Below are 19,960 nucleotides of genomic sequence, written 5' to 3'. Positions count from 1 at the left end.
GACGAGATTGGTTTCTAGGAATAGCTGATATCGATAGTTTTCAGCACTGACCTTGGGCGTCGCTTTGTACGCTTGTCAACAAGCAAGGTCATTATATCATTTTAATGTCATGCGTTGTAGTAAAAACTGATTCCCGTTACAAAAGAAGAAAAAAAAACCCAAACAAACAAGGAAAAAAACAAGCCAAACAAAACAAATAAGAAATCAGCTTTCATTTCCCTGCAAAAATTCTTAATTTTAGACATAGAACTATGAGGTTATTTTGATCAAGGGTTGCTAGCAGTAAATGTCACTGAAGCGACTAAATGCGCCCATACACGACAAATACACGCTTGGCAGTTCTAAATTGAAGACCAGTGGGCCGGGTTGTTCGAAAGCCGATTAACGCTAATCCACGATTAAAAGCTAACCGAGGTTTTCGTCTCGCTCATTAAAAATGACTTTAAAAGGCTCATTTTAAGCTAATGGTAAAGAAAAGTCTAAGGTAATACTTAGGGACAAAAATCTTTAGGACGAATCCTTATGGATTAGTAAATATACTCGAATCAAAGTTCACGTCAACCCAGGATTAGCTTAATCGGGCTTTGAACAACTGGGTCCTGTCTGTTTTCTTGTCTATGGTTAAGCACACTAAGGTCATAGTTATCTCTCGTTATCTCAGTCTTACTGAATAAGCGCACCTGCCACAGTAGCGATACACTGACACATAAATCAAAGGATGTTAAAAATTAAACAAAATCTTCTTTAGATCTCAATTTGCAATTGCCAAGCAACTCGACACAACAAGATTTGACTTTTGAAAATGCAAGGCCTGTACAGGTAATTCGAAATGGCATTATTTTCACATATTTTCCATATGGGTAACTATGACGCTTCAAAGAAGTCGAGTTCCCGATCAGTCTACCGTGGGTGGACTCAAAGAGGCGGGACAATTAGTAAACGAAAAACCGTTTTCCGTACTTATAAACAAAATAAAAAGCGACGAATGAACGATTTGCGTAAATGTAAGAGGTTGAGCGCTGTTCTACTTTTAACGTTTACGTACGCGGCTCATATATAGCTTAAGCTTCATATCATATTTACGTACGTAAAGAAAGCTAAACGGTTACGTCCGTAAACACATAAAATGGAAATACACCTTCATAGCTTGCCTAATCGATTTAATACCAAAGAAAATACTAGCAACCACAACAATATATATTTGTGTCACACTAGCTTGAGACAAACATAACATAACATGACATGACATGACATGACATGACATGACATAACATACTTTATTGACTTTCCCCAAGAGGCTTTTCAAAGACAATGAACTAATCTAAAAGATGATACAATGGTACAATGTAATAAAAATAGAATCGAAAAGATTTAGTGTTGGATATAGTAAGGCATTAATTATGTTATTAAGAATTATAGAGGTCTTTGCTGAGTTTACATTTAAGACGGTATTTAAAAACAGATATGGATTGCAGAACGTTTAAGGGAGCAGTCTAGGGAGTTCCATTTATACATTTAACTCACGTCTCTCAACGTGGCGTCCTCGAAACAAAATTCCTTGAACAGCTCTCTTAAGCCCCATGCATACAATTTGTTTTTCGCAGTATCTGCCCTCTCTTTTATCGACTCCATACGTCTATTTAGAATTCGTTCCACCCTCATTAATGTGTCATCCGCATCATGATACGATGACTTTTCCGATCCTGATCATGATAAAAAAATCCCTTCAGTTCATTATTACAACCACCCTTTAAGGTCGGCCTGTTACACGTTGTTAGTCGTATCGACGGCAGTAGGTAGTCTGTGCCCGGCACGTTGTCTTAAGACGGGCATTGCGTCTGGTGCGGTATTTCAGGCAGCTCACGCATTTCCACTACAGTATCACACACCGCCAATGTAATAACGGTAATGTATCTATTTTCAGAGATGACTTATAAAATGAATTCCTTGTTTGTCGTAGTCATCTTTTCTATTTTTTTTTAATTATTATTATCTTTGAATGCTACAGAAAACAGTGTTTACAATACTACACACCACTTACAGAACTTTCAATAATTTAAATCTAATTTGCAATATTAACAATACTTTTTTCTACTAACAATACTTACTATATTTACAATACTGACTGTATTTACCATTCTTAATAATACACACAATACCTATCCTACTTACAATTGGTTATACAATACTAACAGTATTTACAATACAACACAGTCTTACTACAAGTCTTACTATACAACTTGATTACTTACAATATTGATTGCAAAAATCAGTAATGAATCCCACTGGGTGTCCTGGCTACTCAAATACCCAGCTTCTATTTTGATTTGACAAAAAAAATTACTTTCCCTCTGAGGAGGAGTATTTAAAAGGGGCCCACTTCTTCTTGAAAGAGGTTATAGATCTGTTTTTCGATGTCCATGGAGTTCATAACCAATTGTTTGTATACTTCTAAAATAGGGAAAGTGCTTCTTAGTCTGCAGGTGTATATATTGTGTCTAGCGATGAGAAGAAAATGGACGTGCAATCAGCTTCTCTATTTACCTTGAAGTGAAATTTGTTCAGGTGAGAGGAACTTTGTGTCTGTTTCCTCAAAGTGAACCTTAAGTAAAACGTGAAATGACCCCAGGCTACGCTATCGAACCGTGAAATACAGGAAAGCAATTCAAGCTTCGAAAACTGATGCAAGTACTGAACTACAAGTATAAATTAGGGTTTTATTTTACTGTTTGTGTTGGCGGCGAGTTTTGCACCTGGCCCATAGACTCGTCGTAAGAAGGATTAATAAAATGAACGTCTCCAGTGTTTGCCGCGATGATCGCAATCCGATCGTCTTTGCTGTGTCTTTGGCTTCTAAACGCCGAGTATCGGAAACGGCGACTGCGGTGAAAGCGCCAAAAGCAAACCAAAGCGGTCAGCAACACGACAAGAGCTCCAAGTGTTGAACCTACGGTCGCAACGGCAATTGTCATCTTGTCTACATTATTGCCATTGGACTTCCTAGTCAATACAGCGGGGATACTTTTAGCTGAGGAAGTAAAAAAAGTGAAATAAGTTGCAGTGCTAATGCTTTCATCTTATTTGAGAACAGTTCACGCGGCTGTCCTAATCCAAACCGAGATATTTGAAAAATCGCTTAACTTTATTACTCGGGCCATGAGGCGCCGAGTTAAGTTCGCGGTCGCGTTTTTTTTTTTTTTTTTTTGTCGCTATTGTCTAAGACATAATGCATAAGACTTTGTATACACTCGATTGCAAAAACGTTGACACCTAAAAAGCATAAACCATGAACGATGAGACCCAAGGGATTTGTGGATAGTGTTTAAAAATTCGCCCTTATTGGCCAACTTGATTCACCACGTGCAATTAATTATGGTTATCAACCGTCGCACGAGAATAGAATATTATGCAAATATATTTAGTACACTTATACCCATAAAGCCATTGAGTCTCATCGTTCACGGTTTATGCTTTTAAGGTGTCAACGTTTTGCAATCGAGTGTATGACCAAATGACGTGTCACATACAACTGATACAAGATGCCGGATGCAAAACAGATGACTAAAAATAAGACTTAAACATTCATAAAGAGAAGTTTTTCGGAAATTCTTAATGACTACTTTAACTCATTTCTGTCCAAACCTGTAAATATCCGGAATTGAACAATGATGACGGAAAACGCTTGCAAAAGTTTGCGTTTTAATACAATGTCAGTGATCACCAAAATATTTGGTTGAAAGCGTAGAACATTTGCATGTGGCCTTCACGACGATCATACTGGAAATTGCGATCGTTTTAGCGTCACCATGACCCAGGGTAACACAGATACTTATCTGACTCACGGTTAGAATTGAAATAATCAATGTACAAATAGGTTTCTGTCTCCAAATCAAAGGTGAAAACGTAAGGATTAAAGCCCGGGATTAAAGCATCCGTATGAAGCACAAGGTATTCTACTTAACAAATGTACAGTCAACTCTCGCCTTGCGGACACCTCGCTATTACGGACACCCCGATAATACGGACAGGAACAAGACCCCAGTCAAAAAGATATTACAGACGTTTGACTGAAATAAATTCCCGCTATTACGGACTCTCGCTATTAAGGACACTAACTCGCGGTCCCGTGGGTGTCCGCAATAAAGGGAGTTGACTGTATTTCGTTCTGACTGCAATATGCAATTCTGTCTGGTGGTTACTTATTCGTCACTATATATCTGTATCTATTGATTTGGGTGAGTTAGCGATGCTGGAGGTTATCACTGCTAAAAGATCGTAGGCTTACGTGTTGAACCTGCGGTCGCAACGACAATTGTCATCTTGTCCACATCATTGCCATTGGACCTCCTAGTGAATACAGCGGGGGTACTTTTAGCTGTGGAAGTAAAAAGAGTGAAATAAGTTGCAGTTCTAATGCTTTCATCTTACTTGTACAGTACAGACTCCTTGGTATCCTGAACCAGCAATTTCCTCGCTCCTCCAATCTTGCACCCAGAGTCCTCAGGCTCTTTGGCCAGTGGTCGTTAGCGGAGACTCTTATTTACATTTCTTGATTGGCTGCTCCGTAACGGCTTGCATTGTTTTACCGCAGAAATCCCGCAGTATTAAAATTCCAGTTCTCCAGAGTCCCTCCCGGCAACCAACCGCTGGCCAAAAAACCTGGAGACTCTGGGTACGAGATTGTCGTTCCTCCATTTAACGCCCACCATTTTGTCTATTGTATCACAGCCTGGGCGCATGGGGAAAAAGGGCAAGAACTGACAAAATCCTGTTCAGACCAGTGCCCATGCTAAGGACTGATGCCTGACGCAGTGTCCGTGCACACCCCACAGCCCACTAAACACATACTTTGTTCTCGGTCATCTGCTGTACCTTGGCTAGACGGATCGCAAAAAGCTTCGTTGTTGATCGTTGCATGGTGGCCAGTTTTCTGAATGCACTTCTCATCATACTGAGCTGCTAGAAGACACTCAGGATGACTGATTGTACAGTAACGATAAGAAGGGCAATTCCCAGGGAGCCAACCACCAATGTTGTCTAGGGCTGTGCATACCAACGTTTGCTCGCCCCAGAGGTAATACCCACGGTTACAATAGTATTTGACTCGATCATTCAGAAGGTAGTTCTGCTGTACGCGTGAATAAAAACCATGGGCAATCCTGGGCGGAGGCCCGCAAGTCAGCTCTGATTCTGCCAAACACAAAACAAAATAGCAAGGCATGTCAGTTACTGTAAGGGCTGTGTCCAATTAATTTCGGCTGCAATGTTGGTCATGTAAGCAACAATGAAATGAGCCCAAGTTCTTTTGGCGGGAATCAATTGGCCATTTTCCAATCGGCCATTTTCATGACTGTGCCACACATGCATGTACATTCATTCACACATCCATCAGCTAAATTAATCCTAGCAGTCGGAAGACTATACAGGATATTGAGAATATTAAAAGCGGTCACGGCGGGAAAGGAAAGGAAACAAAAAAATCTATACCTACAGTGTGTAATTACCTAATTAGATAGCAAACTAGGTAAATAAATACATGTAAACATATACGTGAATAAAATTGTGACATCATCTCATCACACTGCTTAACAATTAGATTTCATGTTGCCGTGCGTCTGTCCAGTAACAGATCACAGATGACGTCAAAATGTTGTAAGAACAAAGAAGTGGCACACGAGGCACAGCCGTCATCTGTGATCTATTACTAAACAGACGCATGGAAACATGGAATTTTTTTTAAGACAGCAGTTGACTCTGCATTAGTGGCACACAGGTAGACTGTTCCATAATAGGATTGTGCGCGGAAAAAAGAGTCACAATTGGTTTTCGTTTTCCTTCTCATTGGCTGAGAAATTAGTCCAAGGTTTCTTAACCCTTTACTAACTGTAGTTACTGTAATACATCGGTAAATTACTTTCTCAAACGTATTAATAATTCATCAAGAGAAGAGAAAGAAACTCACCACTGTGACTATGGTTTTGATAAGTGTTGTTAATTACTATAAAATTTACCAACTTTAGCCTTGAATTTCTCGGCAAGAATTATTGATTATTTGAGAAGCCAAATCAAACACTCGAAAATGTGTTTCATCAGATATCCAAACACTGAGAAGTAATTTGAAAAGACGAGGCGCAGACGAGTTTTTTTAAACGACTTCGAGGTGTTTGGATATCTGATGAAACACACTTTTGAGTGTTTGATATGGCTTCTCAAATAATCAATAATTCTTGGAGAAATGCAAGGCTTAAGTTGGCAAAATTTTCTAGTTATTAGGATCACATATCCAAACCACGGTCACGGTAGTGATTTTCTTTGTTTTCTCTTGATGAATTATTAATGAGTTTGAGAAATATTACTTCAACACCCAATTGAAAACAGGGTTGGAAATTAGCGCTCCCCAGAAGAAGAGGAGGACGAGGAGGAAGTTGTCTTCACTTAAAAGAACGATGACTGTGTTGGAGATGACGACGAGGGCGGTGTCAGATTATGAATCAGATGCTGAGATGCCGAAGAAATGATTCTGGAAAAACTAAACTACCTGTAACCTAATATTAAGCTAAAAAAGTGCTTGCAATCAACTAAACACCAAGAAAAAAACTATCAACAACAAAAGCAAAGTTGTTTCCTATATATATATATTTTTTTTTTGGGGGGGGGGGGGTGGGGGGGGGAGTATTTGTGAAGTAAAAACGTATCCGGGCGAATACAATCTGAACGTCACTCGCCTAGAGGGCGAGTGCTGAGAAATTTAAGTTTCCAACCCTGTGAAAACCTCTCCATTTTCTACATTCACAGTATATTTAACATTTCCCTACTTTGGCACGTAGGGTTATGACCTCCAGTCCACTCTCCACTGGGGAGACACTGCCGAGATTGGGGGCCATGCAGCCTGTATCCAGTGAAGCACTCAAAAGTCACTGTTGTCCAAATGGGAAAATCAGTCTGAACAGTACCATTCAGTGCAGAGATCCGTCCATGCTGTATACCACCAGGGCTACCACACTTACTCAGCACTATAGAGGGTAAAAACAGCAACAGTGGAATAATGTAAAAAGGATTAAAATATCACGATAGTACACCTGTTTGTTAGACTGCGAACAATCATACTTTTTTTCTCAGATCACGCACGTAATGGTTACATTATGCAAAAGTGGATAAAGAGGGATTGGCGAGAGGGAGGAAAAACTTTGAAGCTTTGGGACTCGCTAAATCCATCGCGCACTATACAGAACTCAGGAGAAGAAAGAGACTGTGCAGTCTACATGTATGTCTGAACTTATCCTTGTGTTTATAACAGAACCCTTCTTCAAATCACCTTAAAGTGTCAGATGATGGTGTTCTTAATGCTGTTGTTATTCCTTTATTTTGCACATGGGTTTTAATTTCATTATTATTGAGCAACAGAGTCAGTATAATTAAAGTGATGTTACCACAAAAACTTAAATAATTATTTATTTAATTATGGGATTTGCTGAGACTGAAAGAGCATGAAGAAAAAAATAGTGAATACTTGACAAAAATCAGCGTCTAGTAATATAAAAATAATTATTATTGAAATTTGGGGATGAGACATTGGCACTGTTATGCTCTGATGACTCCATACAAATCCTTCTAATTTTGTATCAGTTCTGAAGGTAACATGGTACAGCCTGTATTTATTTTTCTAGGAGGATCGATAGAGCATTGCGAGCCACTTTTTGGTACGCTGAAGATTGCTTTTTGGGTGACCTTCAATTCTTTCAGAAGGTGACCATAAAACAGGCTGCTAACATACATGAAGCTCTTTAGGCACTGAACTCGCTATCTGAGCAGTGACCAGTCATCATTCTCTGACAGCCCCAGAAGAGCAAAAACAACAATAGCAAGGGGAGGGGGGAGGGAGGAGGAACGAAGAGGGCAGAATGTCTACAAATGAGCCACATTCATGCAAAGCTTCACTACCACTTACCACAACGAGGGCGGTTCCCATCCCATTGGCCATTCTCTAAACATCGTAGTTTGGCACTTCCTTCAAGCCTGTACCTGCTGTCGCAGGTAAATGTCACTTCCACACCTTGTGCAAACCGGTAAAAATAAGCATCCTGATACGTGTACATGTACTGCGGCTTTCTTGATTTAATTCTACCATGATCAAGTTGGACATCTGTTGCACTGCAATACTTTACTGTAAGAAAAAGGAAAACACAAGACTACTGTCAGTGAACAAAGCATGTCTATGACAAAATGTTAATGTACACTTACTGAAAACAAGACTATAACAATGATATCTAACTTAGCAGCTCGTTCCACGGGGTTAATTAACATTTTGAATCTTGAAAGAGGTATAAGCCAAAGCTGTTAAGGCAAGGGGGTTGGTTTCTAAAGAAACTGTGGTGTTTACATCAGTGAGGGAGTGGAAATGAATGTTTGGTTTTATAATAATTTTTGGTAAGGTACATACAGTGTATATACATTAAATAAATTTTATTTCATGTAGCAGGTTATAATTAAGGCAACTTATAAAAGCTGATGTGGACCTGCTAATTATCAAATTACACTGTACATCAGATAAGATACAGTGTACATGTACAAGATAAAAAAAGATAAGGATTTCACAACAATGAATAGAACCTAACTATACACAATAATAAATCAAAGTAAAATTTCAATTCACAAATTGGCAACTCAAAAGTGATATAATCACATATAAAATTTAAAAAGCAATTTGGCCTCCTTGAAAAGATTTGAGTGCTAATGTTCTGGCCACCATAAAGAGATTTGAGTGCTGCTTCCAAGCCTTACCCTTTGTCAGAGTGAATCGAAGGGCTACTGCTCAAAGACTACAGTTAACACATACACTGTAACACTGTACATGTATGTACTGTACACGAAGGCCACTTACCACAAGTAGGTGTTGTTAATGACCAATGACCCCTCTGGCTGTCGCATGACCGTGTTAACCTAACAGTAAGCCATAATCCACTCCTGAGTAACACGTAGCCAGAGTCGCAGTAGTAATTGGCATAAAAAGTGTCACCACGTTTGTAGAAGGTGTAATTTCCATGGCCTGTGCTTGGGTATGGAGGGCGTCCACAGGTTATTTCTGATGAACAAAACCAACATTAAGTTATTTACTATCTATATTTTCACAGAGTGGGAAGAAAATTAAAATTCTAGTTTGTTCCCTGGTCAACCATCTCTGAACTTTAACATAAGTCATGAACAATGTTCATGTACTTTCCTACAATAATAATTATTATTTTTATTTCTTAATTGCTCTTCATGTACATGTAGTGCCATAATGTCTGTTTCTGTCACTGATTATAGTACTCCCCACACTGACGATCATACATGTTACTTTACTTGTCCCCTGGTGTCAAGGTGGCGCATAAGGCCTCCACATGGGCTTTCCAGCGATTCCTGTCTTGCGCTGCAGTGCGCACCTCACCTAAGGACTGCCACCCTGCTTTGGACCTCTCTTTTTCTACCGTGCGCCGCCAAGTTGTTTTTGGCCGGCCTCTCTTTCTCCTTCCCTCTGGGGTCCATGTTAGGGCTGTGACACAGTCGTTGTCAGGTTGCTGTCTCAGGATGTGTCCAATGAATCTCCATCTCCTTCTTCTTACCTCTTCACTCAACTTCTCCACTTTAGCCCTTTCCAGTAGCTCTCTATTACTGATCTTATCTTGCCATTTAATCTTCATTACCCTTCTCAGGCATCGGTTCTGAAACACATCGATTTTCTTGGCATCACTTTCGTTCATTTTCCATGTTTCGCAACCATACATGAGAACTGGTTTGACCAATGTTTTGTATAGCCTGATCTTTGTCCTCCTCGACACACTGCTGGAGCTCCATACTCGGTTTAGCTTCACAAACGCTCCTCTCGCTTTCCCTAGCCTAGCCTTGATGCCCTCTTCGCCACCCCCTTGTTTACATACTGTGGCGCCCAGGTAAGTAAACTTCTCTACATCTTCCAACGCCACACCGTTCACTGTGATGGCTTCGTTATTCCTCGCATTTACTCTCATGACTTTGCACTTCCCGACATTTACCCGAAGGCCTGCCCTTTCTGCATTCTCTACCAGCCTGTTTGTTTTCAACTGCACGTGTCTTTGCGTCGAGGAAATTAAAGCTACATCGTCCGCGAAGTCAAGGTCCTCAAGTTTTGATGTAAATTTCCACCTCAGTCCGGTTCCCTCCTCCTTAACAGTATGCCTCATTACCCAGTCTATAATAAGCAGAAAAAGAAAGCCAGACATTGTACATCCCTGTTTGACACCAGTCGTTAGCTCGAACCATTCTGAGGTTGCCTTCCTCGACAACAGCACATTTAAAGCCATCGTACATCGCTTTAACTATGTTGATGATCTTCTGTGGGATATCATACTGGCTCATTATCGTCCATACCATATCGATCATACATGTAAGTTACAGCAATTCAAGCTGATTCTATAATTTTAAATTATTCAGTGTAGACGTTAATGTTCCACCCAGAACGATTATTGTACATTGTATCTAGATGTATGGTAAACTATTGTGTATTATGGAGGCTCGCGGCAGTTTTTCTGGACTTAGGGTGGAAGTTTTGAAATTACAATCTCGCGTACAAGATAAACTTCGATCTCCTTCATACTACATCATCATTTCAACATATGCATATGATCAAAGTTAATTTTTTTCATCGGTTTCCAAGCAACAACAGTTACCATAGCAACGGAAGTGCAACGCCTCTCATTTTAAACATTGTTGATTTTCTCGAAATCTAATTATACACTTTATGACGAAACTTCAGGCATTTAAACTATTCAATCTAGACAACTTGTAGGCAAAATTAGAAAAAAATCTGCAAGAGCATTAATTTTTTTTCTTTTTTGCCTCAAAAGACCCTTTTGGTGAGCTATTTTTAAAAAAATAATATTCAAAAGTTCCAGCGAATTTTTATTTTTGTAAAAATTGGGAAAGTTCGAAATCGGCCTAAACGTGCCCGATGGCCCGATTGAAAGTATCACATTTTCACATTTTCAAAACTCTCGTTCAAGACAAGGAGACGTTTTCTTGAGTTGATGTTTTTACATCCCTTGTGCTTGCTTCCAAACTATATTTTATCTCGACCTGAGCATTCTTTCATTTTGAAGTTGCCCACGTGAAGAATACAATGTTTGCATGCTATTCCTTATATAGAGTGATTTTTGCCATATTCTCAGATGACCATATCATCGGAAGTATACGAATACACTGCTAATATGGGCAGCACCCAAGTTTAAAGCTAGTTATTTACGTGTACAAAAGCATGAGATGAAACCAGAGACCTTGGCTTTTATCTAAAAGCTTCCGTGAACTGTACCGACGCGTGCAAAGTAACAGGAGGAACATGAAGTACTGAAATAGCGGATTGTGCCAAACTGCATTCCACACATCTCGACCTAGCGCGCTCACTTTTCACGGAGCAAACTAAATATTTTAACATGATAAATAAGAAATATTGCACGTTCAAAGACGTTCTTTTATTAGCAGCATATTCGTATACCCCCGATGATATGCATGGTCATCTGAAGTCACTGACAAAAATCGCTCTATCTAAAGAATAGCAAACATTGTATTCTTTACGTGGGAAACTTCAATGAAAGAATGTTCAGGTCGAGATAAAATATAGAGGACCTCCCAGGGGGTACATGTTCCCTTGTTCCCTTGAAAAAATTGGAGTTTCTCCCCTGTTCCCCAAAAATAAGTTAAGATGTTCCCTGAAATTCACTCTCGTCAAGTTCTTTGTGTGTCAGATCGGTGGAGCAAGATGAAGTCTCTCGCTATAGCATTGCAGCTTTAATATATGGGAAACCTTCTAATGTTTAAATATAGCTTTTAAATTTTAAATTTTTAAGATTAAGCCCATGTAGAAAGCTAATTAATTTGTAGAAAACCGTGTCACTAGTAGAACTAGTAAGATAACCGAACAATGCGGAAATATGGGAAGGGACAGAGTGAGACAGACGGAAAGAGGAGTGAACATAAGGCTGAAACCACTAAGGCCAATGAGAGACTAACCGAATAATCAGACAAATACCCCATGGATACCAGCCAAAATGAACAAACTACACAACCGAAAGCCAACCCAGCCCCATAACCGAAAGATCAGCATAATAAGCCAATTGCACGGTTTTAATTAGTTTGAAAATGGGCTATTAGTGTGTATATCATTAAATTTTTCAGTTCTCTGTCCATATAGATATTGGATATGACCGCACGACCGAAAGAACAGCACCAAATGCCAATTTCACGGTTGTTTTTCCGAATTGAGGGCTTCTTCGTAATGTTTTGATGCAACTTTTAAATGGTTAAATTTTATTCTTTATAACATGTTTATGCCCATGGATAGCAAGAAGACCTGGGCAAACGGAAGAACAACTGAACAAACCAGAAATGCAAACGAACGAGCAAATGGAAGGCCAAGCGGGCGAACGGATGGCCGAATGACCGAGTTAACGAACAAACGGTCTACCGAGCGCTCGCCGGCAAAAACGAACGAACGAAAAACCGAGTGAACAAACCCGCGAAACGACATGAACAGTTGAACGACCGCGTGGACAGTTCTTTTGTTTACAGTCATAAGTGTTTACATGGATCGATTTTCTCATATTCTAATGCAAACTTAAAAGTGCTTATCTTTTCGGAACGAGTGAGGAGCGATGTAGCTTTCGTTCTGATTACTTAATGCTAAGTAATTATTAAAAATCTTACGCACGTATTTTAGTGAGCTCACCAAAAAGATAATTAAGAAACAGCATAGATTGACAAAAGCAAAATAAAGCTCCGTCTGCTCAGAAGGTCTGTCAATCTCATCAGGGGGACAGTGAGCAGACCCGGTAGAGAGTACAAAAAAAAACAAAACAAAACAAAAAAACACCAAACAACGAAAACCACGAAGGAAATATGTAAACGTCATAGCGAGGGAGAAAATTATGAATAAATTCAGGGTGAATCTCTCTACCACACGTTTCAAACTGCGACACCACAGCTGGCCCTACGTGCCTGAGCTGACATGGAATATTAACGGGCACATTTACCATAAAAATGGCGGTCGACCCGACGAAATTCTCCAAGGTTGCCACGCGTTCCAAACTCGTCACCAGTTCATTGTGAAGATTAGTCGCCAGGCCCGATAGAGAATTCAGTCGTCGGCCGCATGTGAGAAATGACGGAAATTTCTTCATAAACAGTAACAGGAAATTTCTCCAAAAGTTAGAAAATGGTCGGAAGAAAATGTTCCCTTGTTCCCGAATATACCTGAACAGTTCCCTTGTTCCCTAAAAGTTATTTGAAAATATCCCTTGTTCCCTAAAAGTAAATGGCTATGTTCCCTTGTTCCCTAAAACCCCTGGAAGGCCCTCAAAATAGTTTGGAAGCAAGCACAAGGGATGTAAAAACTATTGTGAAAACATCAACTCGAGAAAACATTTCATTGTCTTGAACGAGAGTTTTGAAAATGTACTAATTTGCATACTTTCCATCGGGCCATCGGGCACGTTTAGGCCGATTTCGAATTTTTCCAATTTTTACCAAAATAAAAATTCGCTGGAACTTTTGAATATTATTTTTGAAAATAGTTCATCAAAAGGGTCTTTTGGGATAAATAAAAAGGAATTCAAATTTTCGCTTCTGTCGCTGGATTCTTGAAAGTTACTGAGTCCCAAATACAGTATTCCTGTCTAATTGAAATGAAATTTTAACTACAGTACACCTGGGCCGAGTTGAACTTTGGGTTAGCATGAACTTTGATTCGAGTATATTTACTAATCTGTAAGGATTGTTCCAAACGATTTTTGTCCCTTAGTTTTGCCTTAGACGTTTCTTTACCATTAGATTAAAATGAGCCTTCCAAATAATATTTAATGAGCATGTTTCTTGGATTAGCGTTAATCGGCTTTCGAACAACCGGGCCCTGGAGTCAAAAGTTCTGCTCTTTTAACAGATGAAAGTGGGTACAGGCTGTAACTGGCTTTTAGTTACAATCCCTGAATGTATCATTGTTTTTACCTTGAACTAGAGTTTAGAAAAGTTGGTATTATTTTACACCTATTGTCTACTTACTCTTGCAAGTGAAGTTGCCACTCCACTTGTAACCATGCGATGATGGGTCCTTGTCACACAGTATGCGGGTTGGCTGATCAGCCAAGTATCCATCATTGCACGAATAATCAACATAGCTTCCCTTACTGTTCTGCACTGGATATGTTGTTATGTTGGCGTGAGCAAACGTTGGAGGCGGCATTGGACACCCTAAGCATAAAATGAAAGTAACACTAACTTTCAGTTATAATGCATGTACAACAATAGAGAACAGTTCCTGTAGTGTTCAAGCATAATTATGCACTATTATTGTCCAATCAGGATAAAGCTATTATGATTGATTCCCTGAAGGATTCAAGGATTCGAGAATCGACGGGTCGAAAATTTAACGGGAGCAGTTAAAAGATGCCGCGTGGTGAATCGGGCGTAGCGGGATCAAGTAGCAGAACGGAGCCGAGCGATTCAAGAAATATACATAGCGACGTCCAAGAAATATATTTCAAACTGGTCAGCGAGGACGAGATTACTACTTTCGAGGCCAAGATGAAAGTACTAGATGATTACTTTATCCCAAAGGCAAACGTTCCTTTTGAGAGACATTTGTTCAGGCAGATTGCACAGGAAATGGGCGAAACCGTTGATCAGTTCGTTTGCAGACTTCGCCAACGCGCAGCTAGCTGTGATTTCGAGGATAACGAGGACTACTTTATTCGCGATCAAGTCATCGCCAAGTGTCATTCGAGTGTTATCCGTCACAAGTTTTTGGAAAAGGAGGGAGCGGTGAGTTTAGACGATTTGTTAAGGATTGCTAGGTAACAAGAGGCGGTCGATCGCCAGATGAAGGTGATGGGGACAAACGCAAGCGCCGATCAAGTGAATACAGTCGGTGGAAAGACGAGTATCAATAAACATTCTGCTAGAGTCAAGATATGTTTTGGTTGTGGTCAAGATGGTCATTTTCGTGGAGACAAGAAGTGTCCCGCGCGCGATCAGGCTTGTCGAAGGTGTGGTGGTATTGGGCATTTCATGGTTAGATGTCCACAGCTTCAAAGTCATACTAGGGGTGAGTTTAGAGGTTCTACAAGTGGAGGCCGAGGTGTTACTGGTCGGAACAGAGGTGCGGCTAGTGGAGACAGAGGTCAAACTCGTAGAGGTAGAAGTACTACTGGTGGAGGAAGTTTTAGACCTGGTAGAACAAGAGAAGCAAACCAAGTGATTGGCGGAGATCATAGTGAGCAATTTACCGGACCAGTTCAGCAGAGTCCTGAGTATGCATTCTTGGTAGAACAGTGCATTGACCAAGTGAAACAAGATAGTGGTTTACTAACTCTGATGATCGGAGGAGTGGATTTAGCAGATGTCCTTATCGATTCAGGAGCTACTTGAAATGTGATGAGCCAGCAGACTTGGGACTTGTTGAAACAGACAGGAATCAGGTGCGAGTCTCGTAAGTCAGCTAAGGCACTTTTCGCTCATGGTGGCACAGAACCATTACCAACTCTGGGCACTTTCACTGCAGATGTTATGCTCTCGGGGAGCAGTAATGATTGTACGGCTGACTTCGTGGTTGTCACCGGCAACGGGCGAACGCTGCTAGGTCGTGGAACCGCAGAGAAGCTTGGTGTCTTACACATCGGTCCTTTCCAAGCAAATAATTTGAGAGGGTGAGTGGAGTGTGATATCCGTGAGAGATACAGCAGTTTGTTTTCGGGCGTTGGTCTCTGAAAGGGGTATGAGCTGAAACTGCACCTTGACGACGCTGTGAAGCCTGTAGCACAGCATGTGCGTAGAATTCCGTTTGGGTTGCGGGAAAAGGTCGATGAGAAGCTTGACGAACTACTGGAGCTGGACATAATAGAAGAAGTACCAGAGGGGACGTCGGGATGGGTTTTACCTTTGGTAGTAGTGCCTAAGGGAGACGGAGACGTCAGGGTCTGCATGGACATGCGCCGTGCAAATGAGGCAATTGTTCGATAACGGCATCCGATTCCAACGGTGGAGGAGTTTCTACATGATTTAAGCGCGGAAGTACCGTCTTCAGCAAAATTGATCTCAAGTGGGGCTTTCATCAGATTCTGCTCAGTGACGTGAGTCGACACGTCACAACGTTTGTCACTCATCGGGAGCTTTACCAATACAAGCGGTTAATGTTTGGTGTGACATCAGCACCGGAGAAATACCAACAAATTATCCGAGATGTTTTGAAGGGTTGTGCGGGGGTTGCGAACATTGCTGACGATCTCATTGTTCATGGCAAGGACATAGAGGAGCATGATGTACGTTTGTTTGCAGTGCTTGACAGGCTGAGTGAAGTGGGACTGACCGTGAATGGAGACAAGTGCCAGTTTAGACCGACAAAGCTGACGTTCTTCGGTCATTAATTGACTAGTAACGGAATTAATTCAAGTGAAGAGAAAGTGGTTGCTATTCGAGACGCAAGACCTCCCAAGGCCGCAAGTGAAGTTCGATCTTTCATGGGTTTGGTCCAGTATTCAGCGAAGTTCATGCCAGACCTAGAATCCATAGCCAAGCCCATTCAGGAGTTGAAAAGGAAGGGCGTTGTGTTCAAGTGGGGTGCGGAACAGCAGAGATCATTTCAAGAGTTGAAGAGGCTGATTACAGAAGCCGAGACAGTGGCTTATTATCAGGTGGGCTGCAGGACACGAATTGTCGCTGATGCGTCCCCAATGGGGTGAGGGGCAGGTCTGACCCAACAGCAGGGAGGGGTATGGAGAGATTTCCTATGCGTCCAGAAGCTTGTCTGGCACACTGAAAAGGAAGCACTTGCATTGGTCTGGGCGTGCGAACAATTCAGCATGTACGTTACTGTTCAAACGTTTGAACTGGAAACAGAATACAAACCCTTAGAGCGCATATATTCGCGCACGTCAAAGCCTTGCGCGCCAATTGAGAGATGGGTGTTGCGCTTACAAGGATTTAACTTTACAGTGGTGTACCGGCCAGGGAAGACGAACATTGCTGATGCCTTATCCAGGTTAAACTCTGTGGAGTCATGTGACGGCGGCGAAAAGTATGACTTCGTCAAAACCATCGTAGAGAACAGCGTGCCTGTTGCTTTGTCATTTAGAGAAATTGAGGAGGCGTCTTACAATGATGAGGAATTATGTCAAGTGAAGAGCTGGGTACGTACTGGTGACTGGGAACATTGTACACTCTCCTCGTACCTTCCTATCAAGGACGAATTATGTATTTATGGTGACATTTTGCTCCGTGGTACTAGGATTGTAGTTGCCAGGATCCTACTGGACAAGGTCGTGAGATTGGTGCACGAAGGGCATCAGGGGATGGCTAAGACGAAATATCGACTTCGCAATGAAGTTTGGTTGCTGGGAATGGACAAGGACGTAGAAAAGGTGTGCAAGGTGTGCCATGGCTGTCAGGTTACTTCAGGTTACGACCCACCTAAGCCGATGTCTCGTGTGTTGCCTCCTACCGCCCCGTGGCAAGATTGCAGTGCAGACCTGCTAGGTCCCCTGCCCTCGGGAGAAAGTATTGAGAAAGCAATGACGTCCGAAAGTCTTCCAGAAGTCGCTATCTTGAAGTCTACCACAAGCGCCAAGATTATTGAAGCCAACCCCCCGATATTTGCGAGAATTGGTGTTCCGTTTTCCCAGAGGACAGATAATGGTCCACAATTTGTGTCCGAGGAGTTCGAGACGTTTCTATGTAGTCATGGTGTTGAAAATCGAAGGACTGCTCCATTATGACCGCAGGCTAATGGCGAGGTCGAGCGTCAGAATCGTTCTTTGCTTAAGTGTCTGCAGATCGCACATAATTTGGAGAAGAACAACCTGCGCACTGAATTGGTTACATGGTTGACAGCGTAGAAGAGAGATGTGGTCCAAACTGCCGGAACTGAGAAGAGAGACGGTGGACGTTTTTCACGGGAAGAAACACGCGACAAAGACTGGTCGAGCAAGTTAAAAGGGAAGACATATGCGGACGACAAGAGAGGCGCTGTCTCTAAGTCAGTCAGAGTCAGCGATGCAGTGCTTCTAAAGGCAGAAAAATCGAACAAGTTGTCAAGCAATTTTCATCCAAGTCCATTAAAGGTCGTTCAGAAGACGGGAAGTGAAGTTACTGTCAGGAATGACGTGGGAGTAGAGTTCAAGCGCAACACAGCGTTTGTCAAGAAATACAAAGTGATGGCGGTTGTTCAGCTGATCGTGAAGGAGATAGACAAGAGCCAGGGCCAGCAAAAAGAGACAACGGACGAGATGAAGGACACTGGCCGTAAACTGCCAGAGCCAGAAGTCCGCCAGAATGTTGTTTGTAGGTCTACTCGCCAAGTTCAAAGACCTTCGCGGTTCAATGACTTTGTTTTGTCGTCCATTAAGGGTCCATTAAAGTCCATCAATGGTCGTTTAGAAGACGGGAAGTGAAGTTACTGTCAGGAATGACGTGGGAGTAAAGTTCAAGCGAAACACAGTGTTTGTCAAGAAATACAAAGTGATGGCGGTTGTTCAGCTGATCGTGAAGGAGATAGACAGGAGCCAGGGCCAACAGAAAGAGACAACGGACGAGATCAAGGACACTGGCCGTAAACTGCCAGAGCCAGAAGTCCGCCAGAATGTTGTTCGTAAGTCTACTCGCCAAGTTCAAACACCTTCGCGGTTCAATGACTTTGTTTTGTCGTGAAGAAATTAGTTTGCGGTTCAAGGACAATGTTCTGTCATTATAAAGTGTTTATTCCGCTTATATCGTGACTGCTAAGCTGGATCTTGTTTTGTTTTGTTTGCTGGCAACGAATCCAATTATAAGGCTTTTATTGTTTTTTCTTTGTTTAGCACTGATACGTAGCCTTGATTAGGTTTCATTTAAGAAAAGGAGGGATGTAGTGTTCAAGCATAATTATGCACCATTACTGTCTAATCAGGATAAAGCTATTATGATTGTCATATATTTATAAGCGAGTTGCGAGTTAACGGTCGAGTTGCTGTCATGTCATGTTCTGCGTAAGCGGGTGAATTAAAATACCGATCTTAGATGCTGGCGGTCCGTTTTCATTTGAGAACTTGAACCGGCGTTCTACAGTTCCTTTCAGTCTCTGAAGTTGAAAACTTCTCATACACTGTAAATCATGTTCTTACAAACAAGATTACAAACAGAATAAGCTTACCAGAAACGAGGTGAATCGTACTATAGCTAGCCATTAGAATTGTGACTGAAGTCGCTAATATCCACCAAATTTCTGCTCCAAAACGACCCATCATCATCGGAAAACGTCTACAGCAAGACGAGCGTTTCTTTGCTGGATAAAAAAGGACTGCAACAACGGCTAAGAATGTCGAAAGGAAAGCTTTGGCGATCTGAAAACTCTTCGGTCTGCGTTACCCAGGCGGATCACGTAAAATGGAATTCGCTGCTTTCCCACAAAATAAACTCTGTCTGCTATAGTAAAATTATCCCAAACGAAGCAAATACACTTCTTCTTTCGATCTACCTTGACAAAATGTTCGTAGAACTTCGAATATCTCACGAAATTAGGCTTTTTTCGATCATCAGACAACCGCCTCCGATATTTCCGCTATCAAAGCGAAACTCCTCATTCTCAGTCTCTAGGGTAGGGTGGGGATGAGTTTTGAGACCGACTACCGTTACATCAACTGTTTGTTTGTTAGTATCTCACCCTGGCGGGGGAGGGGGGGGGGATCTCACATGAAAGGGGCGGGGATGCTCGTCGTCTCGCTTAGGGGTACAAATTTCAGATTTTGGTCTCACATATACACGCTCGGCAAATCTAAATTGAAGACCAGTCGGTTTTCTTGTCTATGGTTAAGCACACTAAGGTCATAGTTACTAGTAATAACCAAAGGTTAGGAAGTGCGGGCGAGGACGATGCATTTTTGGCTATTTGGTTAATGAAAGATTTGGCGGCCGATAGGGAGAAAGGATT

General features: G+C 41.4%; 1 protein-coding gene across 2 annotated transcripts; it reads right to left on the bottom strand.

Annotated features, from left to right (window-relative positions):
- Nucleotides 1–1,258: 1,258 nt before the first annotated feature.
- Nucleotides 1,259–19,619, bottom strand: LOC146482385 (sushi, von Willebrand factor type A, EGF and pentraxin domain-containing protein 1-like). 2 transcript variants are annotated; one of them, XM_085107216.1, is made up of 8 exons: nucleotides 19,184–19,619; nucleotides 14,065–14,253; nucleotides 8,882–9,082; nucleotides 7,949–8,164; nucleotides 6,816–7,013; nucleotides 4,873–5,190; nucleotides 4,286–4,375; nucleotides 1,259–3,028 (listed from the first exon to the last, which is right to left on the bottom strand). In XM_085107216.1, exons 1-8 carry the CDS (start codon nucleotides 19,278–19,280, stop codon nucleotides 2,718–2,720), a joined length of 1,620 nt encoding a protein of 539 aa, XP_084963342.1. In that variant the 5' UTR covers nucleotides 19,281–19,619; the 3' UTR covers nucleotides 1,259–2,717. The 2 variants fall into 2 exon arrangements, with proteins under 2 accessions (XP_084963342.1, XP_084963343.1); XM_085107217.1 differs by lacking the exon at nucleotides 4,286–4,375.
- Nucleotides 19,620–19,960: the final 341 nt, after the last annotated feature.

Source organism: Pavona decussata, unplaced genomic scaffold (assembly GCF_977016875.1).
Source record: "Pavona decussata unplaced genomic scaffold, jaPavDecu1.1 SCAFFOLD_46, whole genome shotgun sequence".
In the NCBI taxonomy this organism is placed as follows: domain Eukaryota; kingdom Metazoa; phylum Cnidaria; class Anthozoa; order Scleractinia; family Agariciidae; genus Pavona; species Pavona decussata.
The sequence above is the reverse complement of the archived record's forward strand: the minus strand, read 5'-3'. Positions and strand labels throughout refer to the sequence as shown.

Excerpts from the sequence above, each read along its gene's own strand:
- LOC146482385 (XM_085107216.1), bottom strand. The coding sequence starts at position 19,280 with ATGATGATGGGTCGTTTTGGAGCAGAAATTTGGTGGATATTAGCGACT. Across the intron at positions 14,254-19,183 it reads TACGATTCACCTCGTTTCTG|GGTGTCCAATGCCGCCTCCA; the intron begins GTAAGCTTATTC and ends TTTTATGCTTAG. Across the intron at positions 5,191-6,815 it reads TCATAACCCTACGTGCCAAA|AATCAGAGCTGACTTGCGGG; the intron begins GTAGGGAAATGT and ends TGTGTTTGGCAG.